General features: G+C 58.3%; 1 protein-coding gene across 2 annotated transcripts in view; it reads left to right on the top strand.

Annotated features, from left to right (window-relative positions):
• LPCAT1 (lysophosphatidylcholine acyltransferase 1) overlaps positions 1-24,560 on the top strand; it is a 40,842-nt gene that overhangs the window by 3,402 nt on the left and 12,880 nt on the right. For both annotated transcript variants that reach the window (XM_068535117.1, XM_068535118.1), the window contains exons 2-6: positions 13,749-13,891; positions 19,447-19,661; positions 21,934-22,046; positions 23,369-23,429; positions 23,723-23,781. In XM_068535117.1, coding sequence (XP_068391218.1) covers positions 13,749-13,891; positions 19,447-19,661; positions 21,934-22,046; positions 23,369-23,429; positions 23,723-23,781 — 591 coding nt within the window. The remainder of the gene's footprint in view (positions 1-13,748; positions 13,892-19,446; positions 19,662-21,933; positions 22,047-23,368; positions 23,430-23,722; positions 23,782-24,560) is intronic.

Genomic DNA, 24,560 nt, shown 5'->3' with positions numbered 1-24,560 from the left:
GCCTGACGCCCATGTTCTTGAGGGGCTGGCGATTATAGAAACTGGGAACGGGAGATGGAGGCCTTCCGGGAGAGCGCGTGTCCTGTGGCAGCAGCGGCAGGCTGTGTCCCTGGGCACCTGGGAGGCCACGGCCCCACAGTCCCCTTCTGAGGGCTGCTGAGGACCCGGGAGCGCAGCCCCGGAAGGCAGGCGGGTGGAGGGTGGGGGGCCGCGTCCTCATGTCCAGCTGAGGAGGCCGAGGCCCTGGTCCTGTGCTGTCCCCGGACTCCGGGCAGCATGGGCTGGCCCAGAGCAGATGTCTGAGCCGCCGCTTTCTCTTCCAGCTCACCGGGAGCCTCCTGTAATCTGATTCTAATTTTCTGGAAGGATACGCGTGTGAAACTTAGTTGTGGTTAACGTTGAGGCCTGAGACGGGGGATCCAAGGGTGCAGGATTCCACTTTTCATTTCTTGCGCTCTTCTCTCCTGAAGTGAGACACACACACACACACACGCACATACACACAGTTTTCTCTTACACTCGCTTTAATTTCTTAGTGCTGATCAAAGCACAGTCTTATTTCTCATTTTTAAAAAGCAGGCTTTTTTCCCTGAGAGTGGGCCCGGCCCGCCCCGTGCCCGCAGGCCCGGGGACCGTCTGAGGAGGTGCCCTGTGGGCTCCTGTACCCAGCGAGTCTCAGCACGGCCTCCAGGAGCCCCTGTCACGAAGCCGGGCCCTGCCCACCTGCCCCTGGGCTGTCACCCACACAGCCAGGACAAGGGCCACCAGGACAAGGGCCACCAGCCCCAGCGGGCGGGGCCCGAGCCCCGTTCTCGCGGGTTCGCTGCAAGTTAGGGTTGGTGTTTCCGTGTCCCGTAAACCTTTAGTCTTGCTGTGAGTTATTCTGAAATGAGTCCAGAGGAAAGCATGTGTTTGGAAATACCCTGTGGAAATGCGGTAGCGGGTTTGTCCTAAAGCCCAAGTCACCGCTCGGCCGTCAGTGCAAGGTTTGCAGTAATTTGCTCATTCGCACGTTCCTTGGTGTTTTGACCACGTTCCAGCCTTGTGGGCCGGGGTGTAACCGTGGCTGAATGCCCTTCGTCACCGCGCACACGGCTGCCAGCCTCCGGGCCCCCCTTGGGCACAGCGTCCTCGGTGGCGCTCCGCGGGGGTCCTGGATGGGGGCCGAGCCAAGGCGCCTGGGACTGCGGCCTGTGTACCCCTGACTCGTGTTTCCATGTTAGACCCAGAGGAGTGAGTTATTTTCCCTAAAAAGTTAGTTGCCGCTTAAGAGCTTTTTAAACTACATCTTTCACGCTTTTAACCTTTCAGTCCCCTAGGATGGGAACACGGAGCTGGACCTCACCTTGCGGGGTCGTGCTCGGGGTCCTGAGGTCCGGCGGGGGAGGACGGGCCACCCGGCGGGCCCTGCTGCTCCTTGCCACCCGAGGAGCCCAGGAGCACAGAGCGACCTCAGTGCCCGAGGCAGCGGGGATGCCGATGGGCTGGACCCGGCACTGAACGCCCGCCCCAAGGCGGGGGTCTTTTCTACCGGGTCTGTTCGCTAGCCCTGGAGGGGTAACAGCTGTCCCACGTACAGAGCGAGCGACAGAACCTCCCTTCGGTAGCAGCAGATCTCTCTCACCAGGAGGCAGGAGCCAGTGGTCGCTTTTGTGCGTGTGACTCACGATCTGCACGCTCTCACTGGGTCTCTCCAGCTGGACCCCCGTCCCCCGCCCTGGCTCCCTTCCTTCTGCTGGTTGCTGGCCTGCGACCACCCGGCATGGAGGGGTTGATGTGGGATGCGGAGCCCCTCCTCCACCCCCTAGAGTAGCCGGGGCCACTTCTGCTTCCAGTCTCCCCCCCAGTGCAGTGGTCTCCCGGCTGCCTGCCCTGGCCCCGCCCTCTCCTTCCATCACTGCCTCACCTGTACCTGGTCCTCAGGAACCTCAGACTGGTCACCTCCCCGCTTCCCCAGGGTGCTCAGGAGTGACTTCCTGGCTGGGGGACGGGCTGCCCAGGCTCCTCTCCACTCCTGCTCCCCTGAGCAGCCCCAGGGCCCAGTGCCGGGCCCAGCCCAGCCCACGACGTAACTGGCGGGCCAGGGGCTACCTGCAACCGGCGGGGGGCGGGCAGAGCTGGGGTGTTCTGGGGGGCTGCCTGCTGCTGGGGGAGGTACAGAATGTCACCTTGCAGCTAGAGGGGACGTCCCAAAGCTGGGATTAGAGGCAGGATGTGGTTGGGGGGAACCCCTTGCAGTTGGGGGTGGCACCAGGGTGTTCCCTGGGGCTCCCCACAGCCGCGGGCCTGGAGGCAGAATGTTGGTGAGGGGCCTCCAGCCGTTGCGCTGGGGTTGAGCCGGGATGTCCTGGGGGTGCTCTCGGTACCTGAGGGGGGGGTGAGTAGGAGGTGCCCAGCTTGGGGGCTGCCTGCAGCTGGGAGCCCCAGAGAGCCCGAGGCTGCCCGGGGGGCTCCCACAGCAGAGGGACGAGGGCGCTCTGGCCAGGGCCCTGCCGCTTCCTGCAGGTATTTGCTGAACAGGTGGAAGCAGCGGGGAAATGCTGCAGGTCTGGAATTTCGAGATTCTCTTCTTCAAACCCTGCAGTAAGGGCCCTGGAGATAAGGGATCTCCTTGAGCCACAAGCCAGGGTGGGTCTGACGTCTGGGTGGCTCTGAGCTGAGTGGGCAGGGGGCAGCGAGGGGCTGGGTCTGAGCCTCTCAGGCCCGTTCTGTGCCGGGGGTGGGGGGGGTCCTTTGTCATCGGGGTTCTCCAGCATCCTCCATCCCTGCCTTGGGGACCGCCCCAGGCCCCCCTGCCCGTGTGTCCTGCCCCTGTTGGCCACCCGCCAGGCGTGGTAGGATGTTCCCGGCTTCAGACAGTGAAAACAGGAGAAGGGGTGCAGTCAGGAGCCGGCGCGAGAGCCCCGAGGGCAGGGACCGCCGTGTCCTGCGACACAGCCAGGGCTTCATAGCCACCTGTGGTGAGCCAGCCAGTCGGCAGACGTTACCTCTGGGCCCTGGCACTCACTCGGGTGGCACCCTCCGGCCCAGTGTGTTGTTGTCTGTGGACACAGAGATGCCCCGCCTCAGCTGCCGCCCGGCTCCCCCCTCCCGTGTTTCTCAGCCCCTCGGGGAGACATTCTCGAGGACCAGGCTGCTGGTAGCGCTGGTGGGGTGGGCCCTGCACCCCGGTGCCTGAGCCTCGGCACCTTTGTGTGGGACTTGCAGCCTCCTGGGTCCGCTTCTGCAAGTGGGGAGCCCGGTGCCTTGGAAGCTCCCTTTCTGCAGACACAGAATTACCGGGTGTCCTAGCCCCACGGGGGAGATGCCTGGGGAAGGAGGTCTGGTGGCGCTGAGTTCCTGAACCAGCACCTGCTTTGCGATCTGAGCCTCGTGCTGGTGGAATGTCCAGCCCAGAAGGCTTACACCTTCCAGCCTTTCTGCCTCTGCCCATCCGTCCTTCCCACAGAAGGGCTCCAGCCTGTGAATTTCACAGCCCGAGGCTGCAGGTCACAATCTCAGGGACCCCGGGACAGAGCTCTGGTCTCCAGCAGAGGGGTCCTGAAAACCCGGAGGAGATGAGATTTCGTACAAGACTTGAGTGAGTCGGAGGAGGAATGCGGAGGGCCAGGGAGGGTGCAGGCAAGACCCAGAGGCCAGCCCGGCGGGCGCCGGCAGCCAGGAGCAGGGGCGGGGCACCGGCTGTGGGCGCCCCCCACGTGTCCGCCCTGCCCGCGCACTGGCCCGCCCACTCCTCCAGGCCCAGCCTCCCCTCGCACCCGCGGGAAGCTCCCCCCCTGCTCCCCCTGCACTTCCCTCCGTCTGTGCTCAAATCCCACCAGTTATCATTCTAGGGGCCTTTCCCAACTGCCCTGGAGACCCGGAGTCCACGGGGCAGGCGGCTCCCGGTGTCCCAAGCGTCCACTCCCCTGGCCTCCCGGGCGGGCTCCTCTGCCGTCTGCTGGAATGTACCGAGGCCTCCAGCCGGGCCTGAGTGCCCTGCCCGGCCTCCTTCAGGCCCCCAGTGCTGCGATCTCTGCTGCACTGCCCCCGAGGCCCCCGAACTGCCCCTCCGTGCTGACCACTGACCCTGGGGCTGCCTTCCCACCTCCTTTGCCTGCGGACCATGGGCCCCACCACCCCCGGCTGCCCGCGGTGTCTGGGCACCAGGGACCGGCATGCCCCGGCCCCGTGAAAGGCCAGTGTGAGTGCCACGGCCAGACGCGGGCCGAGCCGGGCAGGATCAGCTGATGTGAAGGCTTCGACCTGCCCCCCTGGAGCCCTCGGACCCTGGCTGGGAGGAGGAAGGGCCAGTGTGTGGTTCTCCTTGCCGCCTGGGCTGCAGGGCGTCACGCTTAGGGTTCCCTCCGACCAAGTGGCTCTGATCTCTCAAAGAGCTGCACAGGTGTTCACTGCGGCCTCACAAGATCACCCTGTCAGCTGTGGTTGAAAATGGTGAATATGGTCATCTAGGAAAATTGCTCTGCGTTGGACTGTGGGACAGATTTGTAAACTCGGTGAATTACCGAAAGACACTCATTTTGCAGAAGGCTCCAGATGAGGCAACACGCGCTAAAATTTGAGTTGAAAGCTCTTGAATAGAGATCACCGGGATGGTGGGGAAGTTGGGCCTGCTTGAGAGTTTGAAAGAAAAAAATAGCTCTTTAGAAAAGCTATATTTAATTTTAGATTTGAGTGGGAGAGCTAAGAAGAAATAGCTTCTATACACAGTAAGCATGGGCTCTGGAAGGAGAGATTTCCCAAGTGGAGGCACAGATTATCCTAAGAGACACACAGGTAGATGGAGAGCCTCAGAGGTGAGGCAGTGGAGGCCTGAGGTCAAGAAGACAGTCACCTTAGCAAGAAAAAGACAAATGAGTCCAGTGTGAATCTGGGCACGGGTTTTATGTAGATGGACAAATCCCCAAAAGAAGCCCAGGTACCCAGTAAATATAAAGTGCTCAATAAGCACAGGACAGGACCTGTGCCCCCACTAGCCATCCCCCCTCGCTGTTGACCCCTCGGATCTCTGGCCACACTTCGTGTTCTGTCTGAGGGTAAAGAGAAGCCTTTTCTGGAGAGCAGCTGTGGGTGTGACAAGGTCCAGTGAACAGCCACGGCACAGAATGCCAGCTTTTTCTGTTTCGCTTTTGCTTTCAAGTATTTTAACTATTCGAATTAGTTGTGAAAAGGACTGTTTATTTCCTATGTGAAGGCAGCCTATGATTTGGACCGGAAGGCATTTTATATTTAATAAAGGTGTTTTGCTGATGGGGGCAAGCAGAGGGGATGCGTTTCCAGGTTGATTTGCTGGCTTTGCATCTCAAGCATCAGGTCCAGAGCTGGTCCTGGACCAGCTGTGACCTCCAAGGGCCTGTGGCTTCACTGTGCCAGCTTGTAGGACTCTGTGGCAATAACTGTGCTTTTTCTAAGAAAAATAAAGTTAGATGTGTCTTTTTCTCTCTCGCCGCTGCGTCCAGCACGTGGAGTGTTCCCTCGAGGCTCTGCCTGCTTCCTGCCCGAGCGAGGCTTGCCCAGGGCATCAGGTGTCACCTTGGCAGTTTTAGCATCTTCTGTCTACTCGAAAGCGGGATTCTCAAGAACACCTGGCTTTATAGTTTGTTTGTTTGTTTTAATACATGTAAGTAACAGCAAAAACAAGATTGATTTCCTGGGTGAGGCTTTCCTGTGTTTCTCCCACGTGCCTTGGAGATCTTTCTGCAGAATTTGCGAGTCTCGTCTCTTAACTTGCTCCACGTGGAGCAGCTTGGAGGTGACCAGGACCAGGCTCCCAGGAGAGCACAAGACCAGCCCCAGAACGCACCGCTCCCTCCCCTTCTGCCCCAGCTGTGCTTGTCTCCAGAGGTGGGCTCTGTGCCCCATCGGGACTGCAGCTGGCCTGTCTCGGGAGGCTCCTCCGGGTCAGGGCCGGGGCGCCTGTCTGACTCCCTCACTCCTCGCCCTCTGGGCCTCGTCTGTGGCCGAGGGGTGAGAGGGTTCTGGAGCCGGCCCTGCAGCTTGGGGAGGGACCCCCGGGGAGGGAGGTACAGGTGAGGTGGAAGAAGGAGGCCAGTGTGTCCAGCAGCGCCCGTGGGGGAACCTGGGGTCGAAGGGTGACTCTGCAGCCATGCAGAACTCTGAGCCCCAATCTGTTTTGGAGGCGGAGCCAATAGGAGTGGGTAAGAAAGAGAGGTGGCGAGTGTGACTCCCAGGTGTGTGTCCGGGAGCAGCTTGGGTGTCGGTTTGGGGGCTGTTGCCAGTTTTCCCGTTGATGCCTCTGGAGCCCTGGGCAGCTGGGACGTCAGTGTAGGGGCCTCGTCCCCATCAGGCCAGGGTCCGAGAACGTGAGGGTACTCACGGGAGCGAGGGGGTCCCAGGCCTGGGCTCCCCCCGCCCCCTCCGCCGCCAGGGCCGCCCCTTCTCGTCCAGGCTGCTCCTCGAAACCTGGCTTTGCTCCCACGGGCGGCTGACCTTGGGAAGCCGCCCCGCCTCCTGGCCGGGCCTCAGTGTCCCCGCCCGTCTGAGCCCATGCACTGTGGGTGCGTTCTCTCTCTGGGGGGTGGCCCGCACCCTGCCTTCCCTGGAAAGATCATCGCTGACGCCCCCTCTGGCGGCCTGTGTGCTGGGCGGGTGGCCAGGCCCTGCCTGCCTGAATCCTGCACGGGGTGCCCACGCTGTTTGGGAGGGTGAACTGATCTGGGGGGAGTTGACGGTCGTGTTCCTGGAGCTGCTCCCTTGTATCCTGTGAGCTGGTGAGCCGTCCCCGTGGCTCCCTGCACCCGTGCCGGGTTTCCTGGCTGGGAGCCGTGTGGGGTCTCCTGGCCTCTGGCACTTCCTGCGGCCACCAGTCAGCCCCGTGCCTGTGTCCTGGGGTCCCATCCTCGTGGGTTTGGGGAGACCCACAGGGCAGGACGCCTTTTGTCCTTCACACCTTGGATCTGGGCACCCTGGACGCTGGCTCCATGCGCCCCCGGCCCCTGTGCTGGCAGTGCGTGTAGCACCCCCGTTAAGCCAGGCTTCACCTGCCCCTCAACCCCACCACCGTGAGTGATTGGCCTACTTTCTGTGTGCTCACCGAGGTCCGCCATCCTTGAAAACACTTCATTCCAGGTTGTGAAGTCATCTAATTGGCTTGCACAGGTCGGTCCCGTCTTGTTTCTTATTTTTCTTACCGACTGTTGCCCTGGGATGTGTCCTCTGTGTCCCGTGTAATTCATTGCTCCTCCCCTGGCTGGCCCCTGGCGTCTGTCACACAGGTGACCTTCAGCGCACCTGTCCCCCGGTGGCGCCCTGGGTGGCATCCCACTCCGCTGCTACCAGCAGCGCGCCCACGTGAGCAGCCCCCGGGGAGCTGGGCCTGGGCCTGCCAGCTGGCCAGGTGCCCACGCACAGCTCCCCACCCCTGACCCCGCGTTCCACCTGCAGCACAGAGGCTCCAGCACCGTCCTCACGGCCTGGGGACCAGCTCTGAGCTGTGGTTATTCCCAGAACCTCAGGAGCACGTGGACCCCGGCAGAACCAGCGGACCCTGGGCTCTGCACTCAGTGTCCTTGTGGGCAGTGGTGCAGAGCTCTTGGCCGCGTGACGTCAGGGGCCAACGCGTCTGGTGGTCCACACCTGTTCTATCAGTTCACGGATCTTACCCACTGCCCGAGGATGGTTTGTGGTGACTGCGGTAGATCGAGCAGCCAGCACGCGAGAGCAAAGTCTATTCCTTTTTTTTTTTTTTTTAAGTCCTGCTAAGGTTTTTTTTTTTTTTAATTTATTTTTATTTATATATTTTTGGCTGTGTTGGGTCTTCGTTGCTGCGTGCAGGCTTTCTCTAGTTGCGGCGAGCGGGGGGTACTCTTCGTTGTGGTGCGTGGGCTTCTCATTGCGGTGGCTTCTCTTGTTGCAGAGCGTGGGCTCTAGGCGCGCGGGCTTCAGTAGTTGTGGCACATGGGCTCAGTAGTTGTGGTGCACGGGCTTAGTTGCTCCGCAGCATGTGGGATCTTCCCGGACCAGGGCTCAAACCCGTGTCCACTGCATTGGCAGGCGGATTCTTAACCACTGCGCCACCAGGGAAATCCCTCCTTCTATTTCTATCAGCATGATTTTCAGGAACTTTCTAAGAAAAGGGGTAATGGCCGAGGATGTGGGCTCAGCGCTGGGCTTGTGTGGCCAGCTGGCCCTGTGTGTGCTTGCTTATTACATTTTCTTTCATCATAGGAGGGAGTGAATTTCCCTCCAGCCTCCTGGTGAATGCGGTTCCTTTGGAATGGTGGGACTTCTTCCCGTGATGAAAGCACTGGCATTGGAAGGCGCCGTCGGGAGAGTCTTCCTGTGCCTGCCGGTCAACGTGCTGACGGTCCTGATGTGCTGGCACCCAGCATCTGGAACGTCTGCTCTGCCTGTAACGCGGTCGCTGTGTTCTCCAAGCTGCTGGCACCGATTCCCTAGTGCCGTCCTGGCCGCATGTGTCACGTCAGGGTCTCGCACGGCTGACTGGGGTCCCTCAGCAGGCGTGTGCTCGAGGGCACAGGCATTGCAGCGCCCTGGGGCCTGTCCTCCCTGGGCGAGGGCCTGTGTCTCTCTAGAGATCTTGTCTCTTAAGTAACGCATTGTGTTTCCTCGTTGGTTGTGAAACATAAGGCACTTGGACCAACTTGCACGTGGGTGATGCCAACGGCCTGGGTGGCCTTGGCAGGGAGGAGGAGTGATTGCCGGGCTGGTCTGAGCCGGGCATTGGAACCTCGGGTGCTGCACCTGGAGAGTTCTGGACCCGTGGATCCGATGCAAAACGAGAATTGTCACTTTCACAGTTCTTATCACAGGAAGTGTCAAAAATACAGCAAATGTTTTTGCTTAGGGGGCCGTAACAAAGCGCCACAGAAGGGCCGGCTTAAACAAGAGGAATTTATTCCTCCCAGTTCTCAAGGCTGGAAGCTGAGATCCGGTGTCACAGGGCTGGTTCCTCCTGAGGCCTCTCTCCCTGACGTGTAGACGGCCGTCTTCTCCGTGTCCTCATGTGGTCCTCCCTCTATGCATGTCTGTGTCCTGATCTCCTCTTCTTATGAGGACCCCGGTCACATGGGATTAGGGCCCACCTTAGTGACCTCATGTACCTTAATCACTTCTTTAAAGACCGGACCTCCAAAGACAGTCACATTTTGAGGTGCTGGGGGTTAGGACTCCAACACATGAATTTGGGGGACACAGTTCAGCCCCTAACACCAAAGCAGAGAAAACGTAACGAGCTGCCCCCTCTCCCCACCTCAGCAATCCCCCCCTTACAGCCCCTCTGGGCCCACTGACACCCCCTCTTCTCCCACCAGTGATTTGGAAGCAGAGCCCAGACTTCATCATTTCACCAGTAACAATCCCATGGGTATCTGCATCTCAGGGACAAAGACGGCTGGCAGCCGCTGTGCAGGCCATTGTCACCCCGAAGGCACCGGTGGCTCCGGGGCGGGGGTGGCTTCTTGGCTACAACTGCGCCAGCCCACACCCCCCCCGCCCCCCACCCCCGGGCACACACTCTGATCAGAGGGTCCCCTTCCAGCTTGTCGTCTTGATTTTTTTCCTACGGTATATTTGGTGCGTCTGTGTCTCCTGGTCTTCCTTTTGCCGACTGTGTGCTGGTCGTCCGTGTCTTCTGGAAGCTGGTGGCTTGATCCAGAACTAGAGAGATCCCATTCCTGTCGGGCTGTTGTGTGGCCCCCCCACGCCCAGCCCGGCACACCTGCTGGTCTGCGTCCGGGCAGGACCCTCTGTCACGCACACGTGCCTGGATGGTGGGTTCTGGACGCCTGTGCGAGCCCTTCGTGGACGCCTCCATGGACACGCCCCCTCCACCCCTTGGCTGTCCCGAGGGACAGTCTCACGGGACAGGCAGCACGAAGCTTGACGTTGCCCCTAGGCCAGTGTCACGATCGGGAGATGGTTTCATAGGGTCGTCCAAAGGCAACCAGAGAGGCTGGGGCGCGTATGTGGCATGTATAAATAGATGTGTGAGGGTGAGGGTGTGCGTGTGCGTGGACGTGAGCGTGTGCCCGTGAGGCGTGCGGTGTGAGGTTCCCATCACGCCTGGACTCTTTCTGTCTGTGTTCCAGTCCTCCATCTGCTTGGGGCCCTGGGTCCTTCGGGCGGGAAACGGTGCCCTGGGCCTGGATGGATCACCGCCTGGACCCACTCTGCTAGGGGCTCGTGGTGAAGTGTGCGGGGCGAGAGTGGGCAGCACACCTTCAGATCCGGGTTAAGCTGGCTGCCCGGCGACACGGATGTGCAGAGGACACGCATGTCTGCGTCTGTGCCTGTTAAACCCCTTTTTCATGGGACAGTTTCTCATAGACAACTTCTAACGGCTTAATCGAAGTAGCTCAGCTGGGCACTCGCTGCATGTCACCCTCAAGGGTTGTGTTACAGGCCCTCGTGTGGCCCTCGAGAAGGGTGACCATACAGTTGACCTGGCACTTTTGAGGGTGACGGGCCCCTGATGATGGCCCAGGGCCGAAGCTGGGGACAGCATCTCAGGAAACCGGTCCCCCCTGCCCACCGTGGCCTCCCGAAGGGACCTGCCTCCTCCAAGCAATTTTCATGGCCCCCGTGTGCTTCCTGCCCGCCCCACCCCCCGACCCCGGCCCCGGCAGAGCCTGGGCGGGTCCATGGCTCAGGCCATGTTCTGTCGGCACCTGCCCATCTCGTCTGTGGGAGGCCTGCCTGTTTGCCGAGGGTCGTGGCTGTGTGGTCACTCCCACGTCCTTTCCCCGCTGGCTGCAAAACTCAGACACCAGGGCCGTCTCCCCGCCGCACACAGAGCGGGCACAGAGATGCGTCCTCCGAGAGGCAAATGTGGTCACGTGTCCTGTCCACGGGGAGTGGCCGGTGAGCTGGCTTGCGGGCGCCGTCCGCTCATCAGCCAGCAGTTGGAACGGTGGCACTTGCCGCAACTCCAGGGTCACCCCTTCAGGCCTCGTCATCACCCCAGTTGGTCCGGACAGGCTGGGGTGCTGCCTCCCCGGGGCCTCAGAAGCCCTGGGGAAAGCGGGAGCTCTTTCTGGAACCCTGAGGTCTGCTGTTCTCTTCCGTTACGTGCAGTAGCAGCCGCGCTGGCCGTGGCGTGTGGCTGCACAGTCGGGGTGTGTCCGCGACCCGTGCGCGCTCTGAGCGTGCCGGCCCCGGAGCTCCTATCCGGCGCTCTGCCGCCCGTCCATGCTGTCTATGGCACAGGCACCGGCTTTAGGGTCCATTTATGGGGACACAACGCAAACTCTCCAGTGACTCAGCTGCCCTGCCACCTGGAGGGGCAGCGGCCACGGGTCATAGGATGAATGGGTACGCGGGGCTCCCAGCACAGCCCCCGGAGCCGGAGCCCTGGGCCGTCAAGGTGACAGGCAGCCCGAGAGGCAGGGCCCGCCAGCGAGGAGGCGGGGCGTCTCCGCCCTCCCTCTGCAGCAAAGTTACAACAGCAAGGATGGAAAAGGATACGTTTTGAAGTGAAGGAAAGGCTACATCTTAAAACTTGTGGAATTGAATTAAAGTACTTAGAGAAAGCTGCGTTCTCCATGTGAGTTTGGGGGAAATAAGGTATTCCTGAAAATATGCTCCAGGCTGTTCCCTCAAGAAGTTAGGAAGAACGTTAGCGTACACTCAGAGTAGAAGAGAGAGGCCCCTGTAAGATACAAAATTAATGTGACCGAATAGGTCACAGCAGGGATAAGGAACAAATGCACAAGTGGTTCTGTAAAAAGATTAGTGAAGGGGAGGACTGTCTATCGGCACAGGCTGATGAGTCTCAGAAGCACAAACGATATGAACAACGACGCCGTAGATCAGGGCAGGGTTGATGTAACTTCAGGGCAGCGGCTTCGCACGATTATCCTGAAAATGCGCGATGGGGAATTGGGTGGGAGGAGAAGCCTGCTGAGGACGCCCAGAGATTTCCTCCCTGACAGAAACACTGAAATAACTCCAGAAAATAGGAAATCTAGATAAACAATGAAAAGCATTGGAACAGCCATCGGAAAGCTCCGTAGGAACTCCTCCAACGAGGTGGGCTGGTGTCTGGCGTGGTGACCGCAGGACCCGAGGACAGCGGTGCCCGAGGACGGCGGTGCGGGGGACGTGACCAGGCTCGCCTTCCAGACGCGTGTTGGCAAACAAACCTGGCGAGGCCTTAAGAGAGGTGGCTTCCCAGCTCTGGAACCGAGGTTGCGACACCGGAGAAGCTGTGGCCGCCGTGGGTCACGTGGATAGGGTGACAGATGAGCACGTAATCATCCCGCAGGGAAGATGTGTGGTGACATTCACCCCGTTCACGCTGACCCCAAAACGAGACGCTTAGGAAAGCCGGTGCAGGAGGCACGTTCCCACCAGCACGTTCCTGCGCCGTCTGACCCCCTGGAGCAGACCCCCCCCCCCCACCGTTTAACAGGAAGCATTGTCACCAGCGACGGCCACAACAGATCCGGGGTCACCGGCCCTGTCCCACCTTGTGCTGAAGCCAGAGGTTCAGCCTGGGGACCCCAGCCCTGAAGGCGGGGGGGAGAGGCCGCTCAAAGTCACCATCGTCAGAGCACACGGAGATCTGGACCCACACTGGCCGCAGGCGGCACAGGCCACACGTGGCTGTGGGGCACCTAGAGTGTGGCACGCGTGAATGAGCTGTGCTGTGAGCACAGAACACACTGGATTCCCTGGGCGTGACGAGGACAGTGTGAACTGCCTTGTGTGACGTACGTGCGGAAATGATGGTGTTTTAGGCGTGTTGGGTTAGATAAGCTGCATGTTGAATTGATTTCATCACCTTTGTGTTTTTAAACACGGCTGCTAGAAAACATAAAATGGCACACGTGACCTGTGTCGTATTCCTGTCGGGCAGCGCTGGCCCTGATGGAGACCCCAGAGAATCAGGGAGTGGCTGGCATGCAGGCCTGCAGGTGGCAGAGGCGGGGGCGGCGGGTGGTGGTGGTGAGCAGCTTGGACACGGTACCACAGACCTGGGTCTCGTCCCATCTTTTCTGTCTCCTGTGCACCCAACCTACGTATTTCAAGTATATTTTCTTGCAAATAATCAAAAACTGCATCTGTTGGTCGTAAGGCTCCGTGAGTTTTGTCTTGTCATCCCTCCGCTCCCCTATTTTCTAATCGACCGCCTGAGATCAGGTTCATCACAAAACACGCTGTTCCTGAACGTCCCCCACCCGCAGTGTGGAACCAGACCATCACTTTGTATGTAGAAGTGCTGGTACCTCAGTCACAGCTGCCCGGCCACCGGGGCCCCTCCCTGACTCGGCCACTACTGAACCCGTGTGTCCCCCTCGCCTGCAGGGCCTCCCCTCCCCATGGGGCCCTAGCCTGCCTTCCCCATGTCCACCGGAGCAGAGCCGTGACTTTGGATGCCCCCTCCCTCCCTGCTGGGCCCGCATCCCGTCTGGGACTTCCTGGGGGTGGAGAGTCCCCGAGTCCCCAGCTTCCTTGTGGTCTGAGCCCAGCCCTGCCAGCTCTGTGCCCGTGGCCCCGTGAAAGCATCCTTGTGTGCAGGGGCTGCTGGGGGCGCTGAGGAGGGGGGCTCGGGGGCGGGGCTGCCTGCTGGGGGTGCCAGGAGTGGGCGGAGCGCCGGCGGCCAGGAGAGCACCCCGACCCCCAGGCGTCCCCCCGGTGGCTGTGGGAGGGACTGGGGAGGGACAGGGCCGCAGCGTCCGCGGGAGGCTGGTGCCTGGGGCAGGGCGGGCCTGGCGCGAGGAGCCCAGAGGACAGTCCCCCGAGTGACCGTGCCCTGTCCCCCCCAGGTCGCCGTCATGACGCTGACGCTCTTCCCCATCCGGCTGCTGGTTGCCGCCGTCATGATGCTGCTCGCCTGGCCCCTGGCACTTGTGGCCTCGCTGGGATCCGCTGAGCAGGAACCAGAGCAACCCCTGGCCTTGTGGCGGAGGTGAGTGCATGTCTGTGGGGGCCCCGGGGGGTGTCGCAGGGCCCGCTCCCCCTGCCAGCATCCTGCCCTGAGGCCCCTTCCGGGGCTCCGCGAGCCGCGTGGCCGCTGTGTTGTGTCCTGAGCACCGGGGTCCCGTGCTTCCCCGTCCCCGCCCCCGAGGCCGCGTCAGCCTGCTGCCGCGGGTGTGGTCTCTGCCTCATGTCGGTGGACGTGTGAATCCGTCTTAAGTGAAGATCCAACAGGGGCCTCACAAAAGGACGTGAAATCACAGCATTGTCTTGTGTATTTAAACACCTAAAGCTGTTCCTCAGCTCACACTATATGCCGTTTCTAGTGAAGGGAAACGTTGAGCTATCGGGAGGGTTTTGGTGAGTATTTTCGGTGCGTTAGAAGATACCGTTCCTGTCGTAAAGCCAAGCTGCTGACCACCTGTGTCTGCATCTCCAATCAATCCTAAGGGTGCTTGGACGGTTTATTCACAACCGAAGTGTTCTTATTTTCGCGCAGGGGCGGTGGTCGGCAAAAGGGCCCACAGGCCAAACCCGGCTGCAGCCCGTTTTTGTGAATGAGGTTTTACTGGGACGCAGCCCTGCCCATTCATTTGTACACCGGTCAGGGCTGCTGTCCTGGAGGGCAAGTGTCGTTGTGGCCAAGGCCACAGGCCCACAAAGCTTAAACTACCTGCTGCCCGGCCCACAAGGTTTATGGACCAGCTCAGGCCCCTCGTTTCTCTCCCAGTGTCTGAGCTGCTGGAATGTTGATGCCCTGAGAGGCTGTGGAAACTGGCACCCATCCTGGACCTTGGTTCCCCGCTGCCCACGTGCCGTGGTCAGAACAGCCGTTACACGCAGGGCAGAGACGGCCAGTTAAGGTTCAAGGGTTTTCTGAGCCGTTCATGAGCATGGTGCCCGGGGACCCCTCGCCCTCCTCGTGGTAATATTTCACATCCTCAGACCATCCCCAGTTTCAAGTGAACCATAGTCTCTCCCCCTCGCTAGAAGCCAGAAGGTAGACGTGGCTGTCTCCGTGGGTGTGTCCCCAGCCCGGAGCCTGGCCTGAGGGACAGGAAAGTCTCTCCCAAATGAATGAATGAATGGGTCAGTGAATGACTGAATGAAAGAGTGAATGAGTGAATAGAGAGCTGGGTTTTCTAATCTCTTTGGAAATCATGCTTCACCTTGAGGTTTTTGGGGGTTTTTTTAATGTCTTAATTGTAAAATATGAATTTGGTATCAAATATATAATCAAGCAAAATAAATCCAGACCAAACAGGAATCAGAATTTCAGTTTTCACTAGGTTGAGAACCCATAGCTAGAAAGCAGAGATTTTGTAGTTTTTTACAAATTACAAATGATTTGATCAAAAGTGTCTTAATTCCCTGTTCCCCCTGCTCTGTTCTGGGCTCCCCTCCCTCCCCGCTGTCCTCTCCCACGAAGGAGGAAACCTCGCACAACCTCGGCGTCTGTCTTTTCAAAACAGGTGACTCTGGGCTGTTTCCATTTCCCTGTTTTGACTCCCTGTAGCTTTTCTTGTCTGCAGCAATGTACTTGGTCTCATCGGGTGATAAATGGGCCACAGCAAACTTTAGTTCCAACAGCCCGCTCGCTTCACAGACGCACCGTGTGCGTGTGCGTGTGTGTGTGTGCATGTGTGCATAAGTGTGTGTGCTCATACGTGTGTGTTTATATGTGTACTGGCATGTACCCCAGCTGCACACGCCGCCCACATTGAATTCCCACCCCCTGCAGCCCTCGGGGTCTCCACACAGCAGTGTTTCTCGGGAACCCGGTGCACAGCCCTGGGCTCCATGGAAACAAGAACAAACACCCGGCCCCGAGCTCCTCAAAGGAAACAGTGGCAGGAGATCCTGAGTTTGGGACGCGGGGAGTTAGGAGGAAACAAGTTTGAGATAACAGGACTCGGAATAGAGGACATCACGTCATCAGCCGGGGCGGTGGGTTGGTTCACGCCAGGCACAGCTGTGTGGTTTTGAGCAGATTTTTGTTTGATCAGGGAGGATTTTTGCTGAATGTAAGTTAGTGTCAGTCAGACCTTCCTAAAATAAAATCTTGGGTTTTCAATGAAGGGAGGAACGACACAATTTTGCATAAGACTCTGTGTTTCGAAACACAGAGTGTTGTAAAAACTATAGTATTTATCTTCTTACAGGACCCAACCAGGCAGGGCAGGAGACACTGCTGGCCAGTCCTGCAGGCGCTGGCCCTTGGCCGACTCAGGGTTCAGGAGGGTCAGCTCAGCCGTCACAACCGGGTACCACGGCGGGGCTCAGACAGCAGGATTCGTTTCTCACGGTTTTAGAGGCTGAAGTGGGAGGTCAGGGTCGGCAGCCGTGGCTCTTGGCGGGACCTCCGTCCACCTGCAGATGCCGCGTCCTCGCAGGCGAGACCTCTTCCTCTCCTGTAAGGACACCGGTCCCCTGGGTCAGAGTCCCACCCCAGGACCTCACTGGACCTTAGCTCCAGATACAGTCATGTTGGGGGTCAGGGCTTCAGCATAGGAATGTGGGGGGACATGAGTCGGTCCATCGCAGAGGATGCCCTTTCCTGAGTGCCCCGTGTGGGGATCTCCATCCTTGGGTCATCTCCATGACGACTCTGAGTCGCCACGTGTATGCTGGTGGCATTTCTCACTTTTGTTGGAGTAACGCGAGTTGGCGGTTACAACAAAGTGGTGGGGAAGAGTGGGTGGCCGAGGGCAGGCCTGCAGTCCCTCCTCCCAGCCCCATGCAGACGCCCTCCGCACGTGTGTGTGGCTTTTCTGACGTTGCCTCTGTCACCCTGGGGACGGAGCCATGAGCTCTGGGCCTGTCGGGGCCGGACCCCAACCCCGAGGGGCACCGGGCAGCCCGCGCATCTGCACACGCGGGGCCCCAGGGTGGGTGAAGGGGTGGTCCCCAGCGTGGTCAACATCACCATGTGCTTCTCTCTCACTCAGTTTCTCAAAGTCACCTGCACACCTGCCTGCTTTGTGAAGTAAAGTCTGAACTTTACTTCTTGTATTGTTTTTTCCATTTTACAGAATTTCCGATTTTATTTTGCCTGTTAACCAAGAGAATAATGAGCCCTGAGTGTAGCCTCAAAATTCTCCACCCCCAAAGTCCTGCGGCCGCTGCCTGAGATTCATTCTCCTCCCAGAGGGCCCGGGGCCCTGACCCCTGCGTGGCACGTGTTTCTCTTCTGCTGTACTCTCAGGCATGATCTGCATTTCCTGGGCCTGTTTTGTCTTTGTTTTTTGTTCCAAGATTTTCTGGAGTATTGGGTTCTCAGAAGGAAGATGTGCAGGAGGAACTCATTCACATCTTGTGTCTGGAAATGTCTTTATTCTCTCCTCTGTGTTGGTGGGTAGTTTGACTGGGTATAGAATTGCAGGTTTCACGTCATGTGTCCCCAGAGCTTTGGAGATGCGCAGCTGACACCTGCAGCTTTGATGCTAGACACCCGTTTGTTCCTCTCTGGGAGGTTTTACAGTCTTCTCTTTGTCGTTGGAAATTTGAAAAATTCTCAAAGGAAATAATATGAGTTTTCCTCATAAAATCCATTCTGCTCAGCACCTTGAGATGGTGCTGAAGATCTGGGTCTTTCTTCAACTCTGAGAAACTGTTTTCTTTATATCTTATAGTTCCGTCCTTTTCTTTTTCCTGCATGTTCTGGGAGGTCCCCTTCTCCACGTTTTTGAGCCTTTTTAGGGAACTGATATTTCTGCATGAGACTTTTGATTTCCAAGAATATTTTCTTTTTCTTGTCCTCTGGACCTTTTCAGAGCACCCTGCTCTTCTGGCACTGTAATGTCCTGACGCGTGTGGGTTTTTACACGTCTCTTCTGATGCCTGCCCTGCGGGTCTCCTCAGGGTCATACTCTTATCCATCATGTAGCTGGTTCTGCCCACACGTCCAAGTCTGAGGTGTCCACCTGTGTGATGAACGACAGATGGAGTCGGGGTGCAGGTCCCTGCCCTTGAGCATGTAGATCTGTCTCCCGATTCCCTTCCCCTGGAGAAGCTCTGGCATCTCCGGTGTCACTGGTGCCCTTGCCTTGGGGACTGCGGTGCTGGCCCTGCACTGGGCAGTGGCCGGGGCTCTTCTCTGAGGCCGGTACCCACACCCATAGGCATCTTTTCCCCACAGGCAGCTTGGGGACAGAATTCCTCCAAGACCTTAGAGAATTATCAGATTTGGTTTTTCCTGTCAGAGTACCTCGCTGTCACTGTTTGACCTTTGGACCTGAGAGGTGGTGGGTGTGTCTCCGATGGAGGGGCTGAGATTTGACCCCCCTTTTCACCAGCTCTCCTCCTGGACCTGCCTTCCTGGGACTGGCTGCGCTCCCACTGCAGCCTCCCCCGCAGTCTTGTTTCTTTATCTTTGTGCATCAATCGACATCCATGGGCTTTTATTTTTGTAAATGACTTTATCGTGAAAAATAACATGCATGCAGAGAAGTGCGTTTAAAAATGTGCAGTAGAACAAGCGACTGGAAGTGCGTGCTTTGTAGTCACCTAGCTCTAGACGCAGCGCCCAGCGTGGCCCCCGCGTCGCGTGGGTGACTGTGCAGGACCTGCCCGTGGTCAGAGGAGGTCGTTTCCAGGCGGCTCCTTGCAGGCGCGGTGCAGCTTCAGGGACCTGCTCAGATCTGTCGGGGCTCATCTTGGGAATTCTCTTGAGAGGGTTGTTAAGCCCCTTGGGAAATCAATCCAATAAGGATTTAGGCTCTTGTGCTTCTGTGCAGTGATTTTTACCCAATTTGATCGCCCACGTAGCACAGCAGCACAGCAAGACACGGGTCCTTCTGAAGATGGCCCTTCGCCCAGGGGCTCAGGTGCGTGGTCTGTAGTCACTTGCCCGCCGGGCCATCGCTCACCGTGGTTTCGGTGACACGAACAGTGATCTGGTTTGTCGTATCAGAGCTTCCTATGGAAGGGAATGTGCAGAGTTAGATGCTTACGTTCTCATATGTTTAAAAAAGAATAAATATGAAGCAAATTCAGTTCTTCTAGCCTGATTTTTACATTCTTTTCCAAATTTATTGTCCATCTAATTTCATCCAGAAAAGGCTGGTTTCCGGAAGGTAACAGCTGCGTCCCGGAGCCTGAGGCCACCTGTGGGAGGCGAGGGAGAGGTTTACCCGGCACGTCTCTGCTCCCGACCTCAGCTCTGCTGCCTCTCCACCTTTCAGTGTGCGTTTTAGGTGCCGATGATTTCTTTTCATTGAAAACTTATATCCTTAGAATGCTGACAGATCACCCGACGTGTCTGTGTCTCTAGTTTTGTCCTGTGGGCCTCGCTCCTCACATTCTGCTGTCCTTGTGATGTGGCTGAGGCGGCTTCCGTTTTCTTGAGTGAATGGACGAGAGAGACGTTCTGCTGCTCACGTACACAGTCGCAGGGAAGAAAGCACAGCCTCTTTCCCTTCCCTCCTCGGATGTTTCAGTGACAGTGGCGGCAGGTCTCCCGGGATCGGCATAGCCCCTGATGGGGTGCGGGCAGTGGGGCTGCGTCCCCCGCCGGGCCTGGGTCTGACGGCTGCGCTTCTGTTGCAGGGTCGTGGACGTCCTGCTCAAGGCCATCATGCGCACCATGTGGTTTGCCGGCGGCTTCCACCGCGTGGCCGTGAAGGGGCGGCAGGCGCTGCCCACCGAGGCCGCCATCCTCACCCTGGCACCACACTCCTCCTACTTCGATGCCATCCCTGTCACCATGACGATGTCCTCCATCGTGATGAAGGCGGAGAGCAGAGACATCCCGATATGGGGAAGTGAGTGAGCCCCCCCATCCTGCTGGGAGTGAAACCCCCAGTGCTGGCCAGTCCAGGTCACGGTGACAGCACAGCCACGTCCACACAGCTCATACCACAGGAAATAGGCGCCGGGCCTTGCATCCCTGTTTTCTTTGTTGTGATTTCTTCTGTGATATTGTTGTGATTTTCATTTTTGATTAACACGCAAGTGCCCTTAGCTATAAGGTGTTGAAGTGCTCCTGGAAGTTCTGACAAGAACGTGTTACCCTCGTCACACAGAAGCTCTAGAAGTTGGGGACAACTCAGTAACTGTCCCATTGGGTTAGTTTCTGTACCATAAACCCAGGTGTATGAGCGTCCTGAGACCTCGTAACCTGTCACCAAAGCTGAGGGCTTAAAATCACCGGAATTCATCCTCTCCGAGCTCTGGGGCCAGAAGCCTGCCATCAAGGTGCCCCAGGGCCCCGCTCCCTCCGGAGGCTCCAGGGGAGGGTCCTTCCTGCCTCTCCCATGCATTTACTGACCGCTTCAAATGTCTCGACCACAGAGCCGCCCGTGGCCTTTCAGCGAAGCAGGCATCGGGCCCTTGTTGTCCGGGCTCGGGGCTCGCGGGACACAGACTGCATTCCCCTTCTTTCCTCAGAAGCATGCAGTTCTCAGGTGGGACTCAGGTGGCGTCCCCACAGACACGCCGTCCTGAGTCCTGCCGTCCTGAGTCCAGAGAGCCCTCCGGGTTCCCCGCCTTGGGCCTCGGGTCCGTCCAGGAATTGGGAAAAGCCTCCTCATCCACTTTCTTCTCTTTGCCGTGTAGACAGAGTAGCTCTGACCGGTAAAACCCACCCCCCTGCCAGGTGAGCAGGCCTCCTTCCCCCTCGCCCTCTGGGAAGCGGCGCCGTGCTCGGGCAAGACGCTTGCTGGGCTCACCTGTGTCTCTGCGCACCGTCCTTCTGGGTGATTCCACCAAACCTCCCTTTCCTTCTCATGGTCATTTTTTAGCAGCATCAGGAGTAATCGGTGAGGAAGGATAAAATAGTTCCAATTTGGTGAAGCAGCAAAATGTTTCAAGACACGGGAAAAACTATCACTGAGATCCACTTAGATTTTATGCGTGCCATGGACCCAGCTAGATAGAATTTTATTCTTTTTTAAAATGCTTTTTCTTTGCTTTTTGGAAGACCTCCAAGAAATAAAAGTCATGAAACATTACTCTTTACAAGTAACAGAAATGCTCAGAACAGAAGCTCAGAGCTCATCTTGGGCCCAGTGAGGTGTGGCCCTGGGGCAGAGCAGGTGGGGACGTGGCCTCACCGACCCAGGAGGGTGACCGACTGCCATGGCCTCTGCCTGCCATCAGTTCAAAGTTTTCTAAGAAGTATCTTCCTACCTTTACATCCTCGTTCGAGAGGACCAGTGTGCTGGGTGTCGCCATCAGCCTCGGTCATGGAGCCCTGACCTCACACACTTGCTGGGGGGCCGTGTGTGTGGTGCTGGAATGGGGTCTGTGTGAGTGTCCTGGGGCAGCCGTGACAAAGCACCACAGACCACACAGCTTAAAACTACAGAAATGTATATTCTCTCACTGTTCCAGGGGCCAGAAGTCCAAAATCAAGGTGTCGGCAGGTTGGTCCCAAGGGAGAGTCCATCCCAGGCCGCCCTCCAGTGTCCAGTGGTCCCGGCTCTCCTGGGCCTCCCCCGGCCATGGCCACGTCACCCCGTCCTTGCCTCTGTCATCACGTGGCGATCTCTCCCTCTCTCCTCCTTACGGGGACACTAGTCACTGATCAGGGCCCACCCGGCGAAGTGTGACCTCCTCTGAACTTGACTGCATCTGCAGAGACCCTGTTTCCAAACGAAGTCAGTCACAGGCACCTGGGCTAGGACATCAGCCTGTCTCTCTGAGGGACACAGTTCAGCCCGCAGCGAGGCTGGTGGGGTCCGAGCCACGTGCCCCAGGCACTTCTGGCTCTGGGGCCTCCCCACTTCCCCCCCCAGCCGCTCACCGGTGACACGGGTGACCAAAGGCTCTCCACTCCGCATGGGGTCAGCCCCATCTGTCTCTTTCTCCTGATTTGTCATCTGTGGACGCTTGGAGCTGTTACTGATGGCCCCGCAGGCTGCAGGGCTTCTGGCCATCCTCTAAGTCCACTGAGGCTTCAGTGCCCCCCCCATCCCTCGTGGTCCGCGCTGCCTGCCCCGCGGCTCAGCCCTCGGGGCACCTCTGGGGGGCTCACCTCTCACCGGGCGCTCTGGGCAGCCACCCCAACACGAGCACCGCCCCCCTCTCTTTCAGCTCTGATAAAGTACATCCGGCCGGTGTTCGTGTCGCGGATGGACCAGGATTCCCGCAGGAAGACGGTGGAAGTGATCAGGAGGCGGGCGCAGTCCAGCGGGAAGTGGCCGCAGGTGCGCAGTGCTGCTTGCGCTCTCAGCAGCTATTCCAAAAGAGGCGGCCTTAGGGATTGGAGGGGAAAGAGAAACACGAGGGCCAGAGCTTGCTTTCCCTGGAGGCTGGGTTCCTTGTGTTTCGTTTTATTTTCGATGAGTGCAAATCCAAGAATGTGCCGAATATCAGGTATTTTGGGTTCTGGCGTTTTAAAAATAAAAGAAATAGGGGAAAACAATTCTCACTTGCATCTCAAGTTCCCGAATCATCTTTTAAGTTCTGTGTCGGAAAGAGCCGGCTGCCCTGGCCCTGGGGTCAGCGTGGTCTCATGTCTGAATACTGCGTTAGGCTGCAAGGTGTACCCCATTGCTTCTAAAAGTTCCGAGCTTGTCTGGCGTGTGTCTGGCTCCCTCGGGGCATCGGGAAGGCTGCCCCGGGCCGGGGGGCAGGGGCCTCGGCCAGTGTTATCTGTGGGTGCGTTTGACCTATGCTGTATACGTATAGTTTTTCTTTTCACTTGAGCCGACCTTGAGAAACTAGAAATCCCACAGGACTCTCTGGGTTCTGGCTGCTCAGAAGACATTGAAGACCTTGCTTGTGGCACCCATGCCCGAGGACAGGCAGCCCTCTGGGGGCTGTGCTTCCAGGGTCTCCAGCTGCCGCCCGCACAAGAATAGGTTGACCCCCTCCGCCATTCAGCTCACCTGCCTGACCCTCAGGCGTGCTGGGCTCGGTCCCGTGCTGACTCAGTGCCCCTTGGACATGCTCTTTCTCCAGGGCCCAGGATTGAAGGCAACCTCACGGGCTGTATTTTCCACCACTCAGGGGAAAGTTAGCTTACGTTATGTTGCTGGAAGTCAGTAGGAATTGGAGTGATTGGAGGTCCTGGTGAGGCGGCTGATGCTGTGGGTGTTTGCGTCGCTGGCCCAGCCCCAGCCTCTCCCCTACCTGCTCCCCCCCCCGCACCCCGCCGAGGCCCCGTACTCAGCCATGGGCTCTCCATCCCAGCGCCTCTGTCCTGCTTTGTGGTCGTGGCTGCCTCTCCAGGCAGTGGGGTCTCGTCTGCAAAGCAGCTGCAGGTGGGCACTACGGCCACCTGTTCACATATCCCGCCGCCCAAGAAGGCACATGCTGTTTGTGTACCTGCGTTGCTTCCAGGTTTTAGTCAAACCAGCAGTTAGAAGGGAAATTAATGGAGGCTTCCATATGCATCTTAACTCTTTCAACTGAATATAATTAAAGTACCTAAATCACATCAGGACTAGAGGAAATAGGTTGTGAAATTGGCCCCTGTGAACTCTGAACTGTCCCTTTGATGCTGATTTTTTTTTTCCACTTCAAGATAATGATTTTCCCAGAAGGCACTTGTACCAACAGGACCTGCCTAATTACCTTCAAGCCTGGTAAGTAGTTTTCTTAATTATTTCTTTTTCACCTTGAGAAGGCGAGGGAGACCCTCACTCCCCCCAAAGTGCCTCAGCCCGGAGATGCTCTTGTGCCCGTTTCCTGTGACTCTGGGGTTTTCTCTGAGTGTCCACGGCTGGCACAGATGTTGAGGAAAGCTGCCCAGCACTGAATGACTGCTGACCGGGAAGGCCTGGCAGAGAAGCCCACTTTGTTCTGAGCCCCACACGGGAAGTGTGGGCGGGGGACTTGCTGCCACGGAGATAAGAGGCGTCCCTTTCTCCCTCTGCAGGTGCGTTCATCCCAGGCGTCCCTGTCCAGCCGGTGGTTCTGCGCTACCCAAATAAACTGGTGAGTGTCTTTTCCTGGCACGAATGTCCAGTGAATTTCCTGGGCCTGGGAATCGCCCGGTATCTCAGGACGTTGTCTCCATCTACCCTGGCATTCTGGAACATTCCCCAGCACTAGCTCACGAAGCCCTGCTTTCGTGGATAACAAAGCCCTGGCCCTTCCTCGAGCCTGCCGTGTAGTTGTGAGACCCCCGTGTCCTCAGTGGCTCTTGCCTCCCAGTTCGCACTCTGGGACATTTTAAAACTGAGGATATTTAAGTCCCAAAGGCTAACGAGCAGGAGGGAAAGGGATTAAGTGCCTCCATGGTCCCTCTGCCAGGTGCAGAAGGGTGGTCTTGATGGACCCCAGCTCAGCCCGCAGGGTGGGGGGCCTGGGCGAGGTTCTGGTGCCTGTGGGCACTCCTCCGGGGCCGCCCCGTCTGTAACCCTCATGTGACACCTGTGGGCCCCAGGGGCTTTCCGCCCGCCCTCTTCCGGGCCAGCGCCCTGGGGTCCAAGGTCAGGGCACTGACCCTGTGCCCGTGGGTGTGGACGGGCCCAGTGTGAGAGTGCCAGTCAGAAGTGGCAGCCACACGGGCCGGCAGACACAGCCGGTTCTTACAGCTCTGAAGAGGTGCGTTCGCTAGCCAGTTTCTGAGAATGAGAACTCTAGATTTTCCCCTTTTAAGTTTGCTCCATCGGCTTATTTGAAGCACGGCACTGGGTTCTTCTGGGCGCGTTCAGCTCGGTTGCCGGGGAGCTGTGACCTCTGCCCTGCGCTCATGGTCTATGCCACGTGCT

This window comes from Eschrichtius robustus, chromosome 2, assembly GCF_028021215.1.
Source record: "Eschrichtius robustus isolate mEscRob2 chromosome 2, mEscRob2.pri, whole genome shotgun sequence".
NCBI lineage: Eukaryota > Metazoa > Chordata > Mammalia > Artiodactyla > Eschrichtiidae > Eschrichtius > Eschrichtius robustus.
Note: the sequence above shows the minus strand (reverse complement) of the source record. Positions and strands in the feature narration are given on the sequence as shown.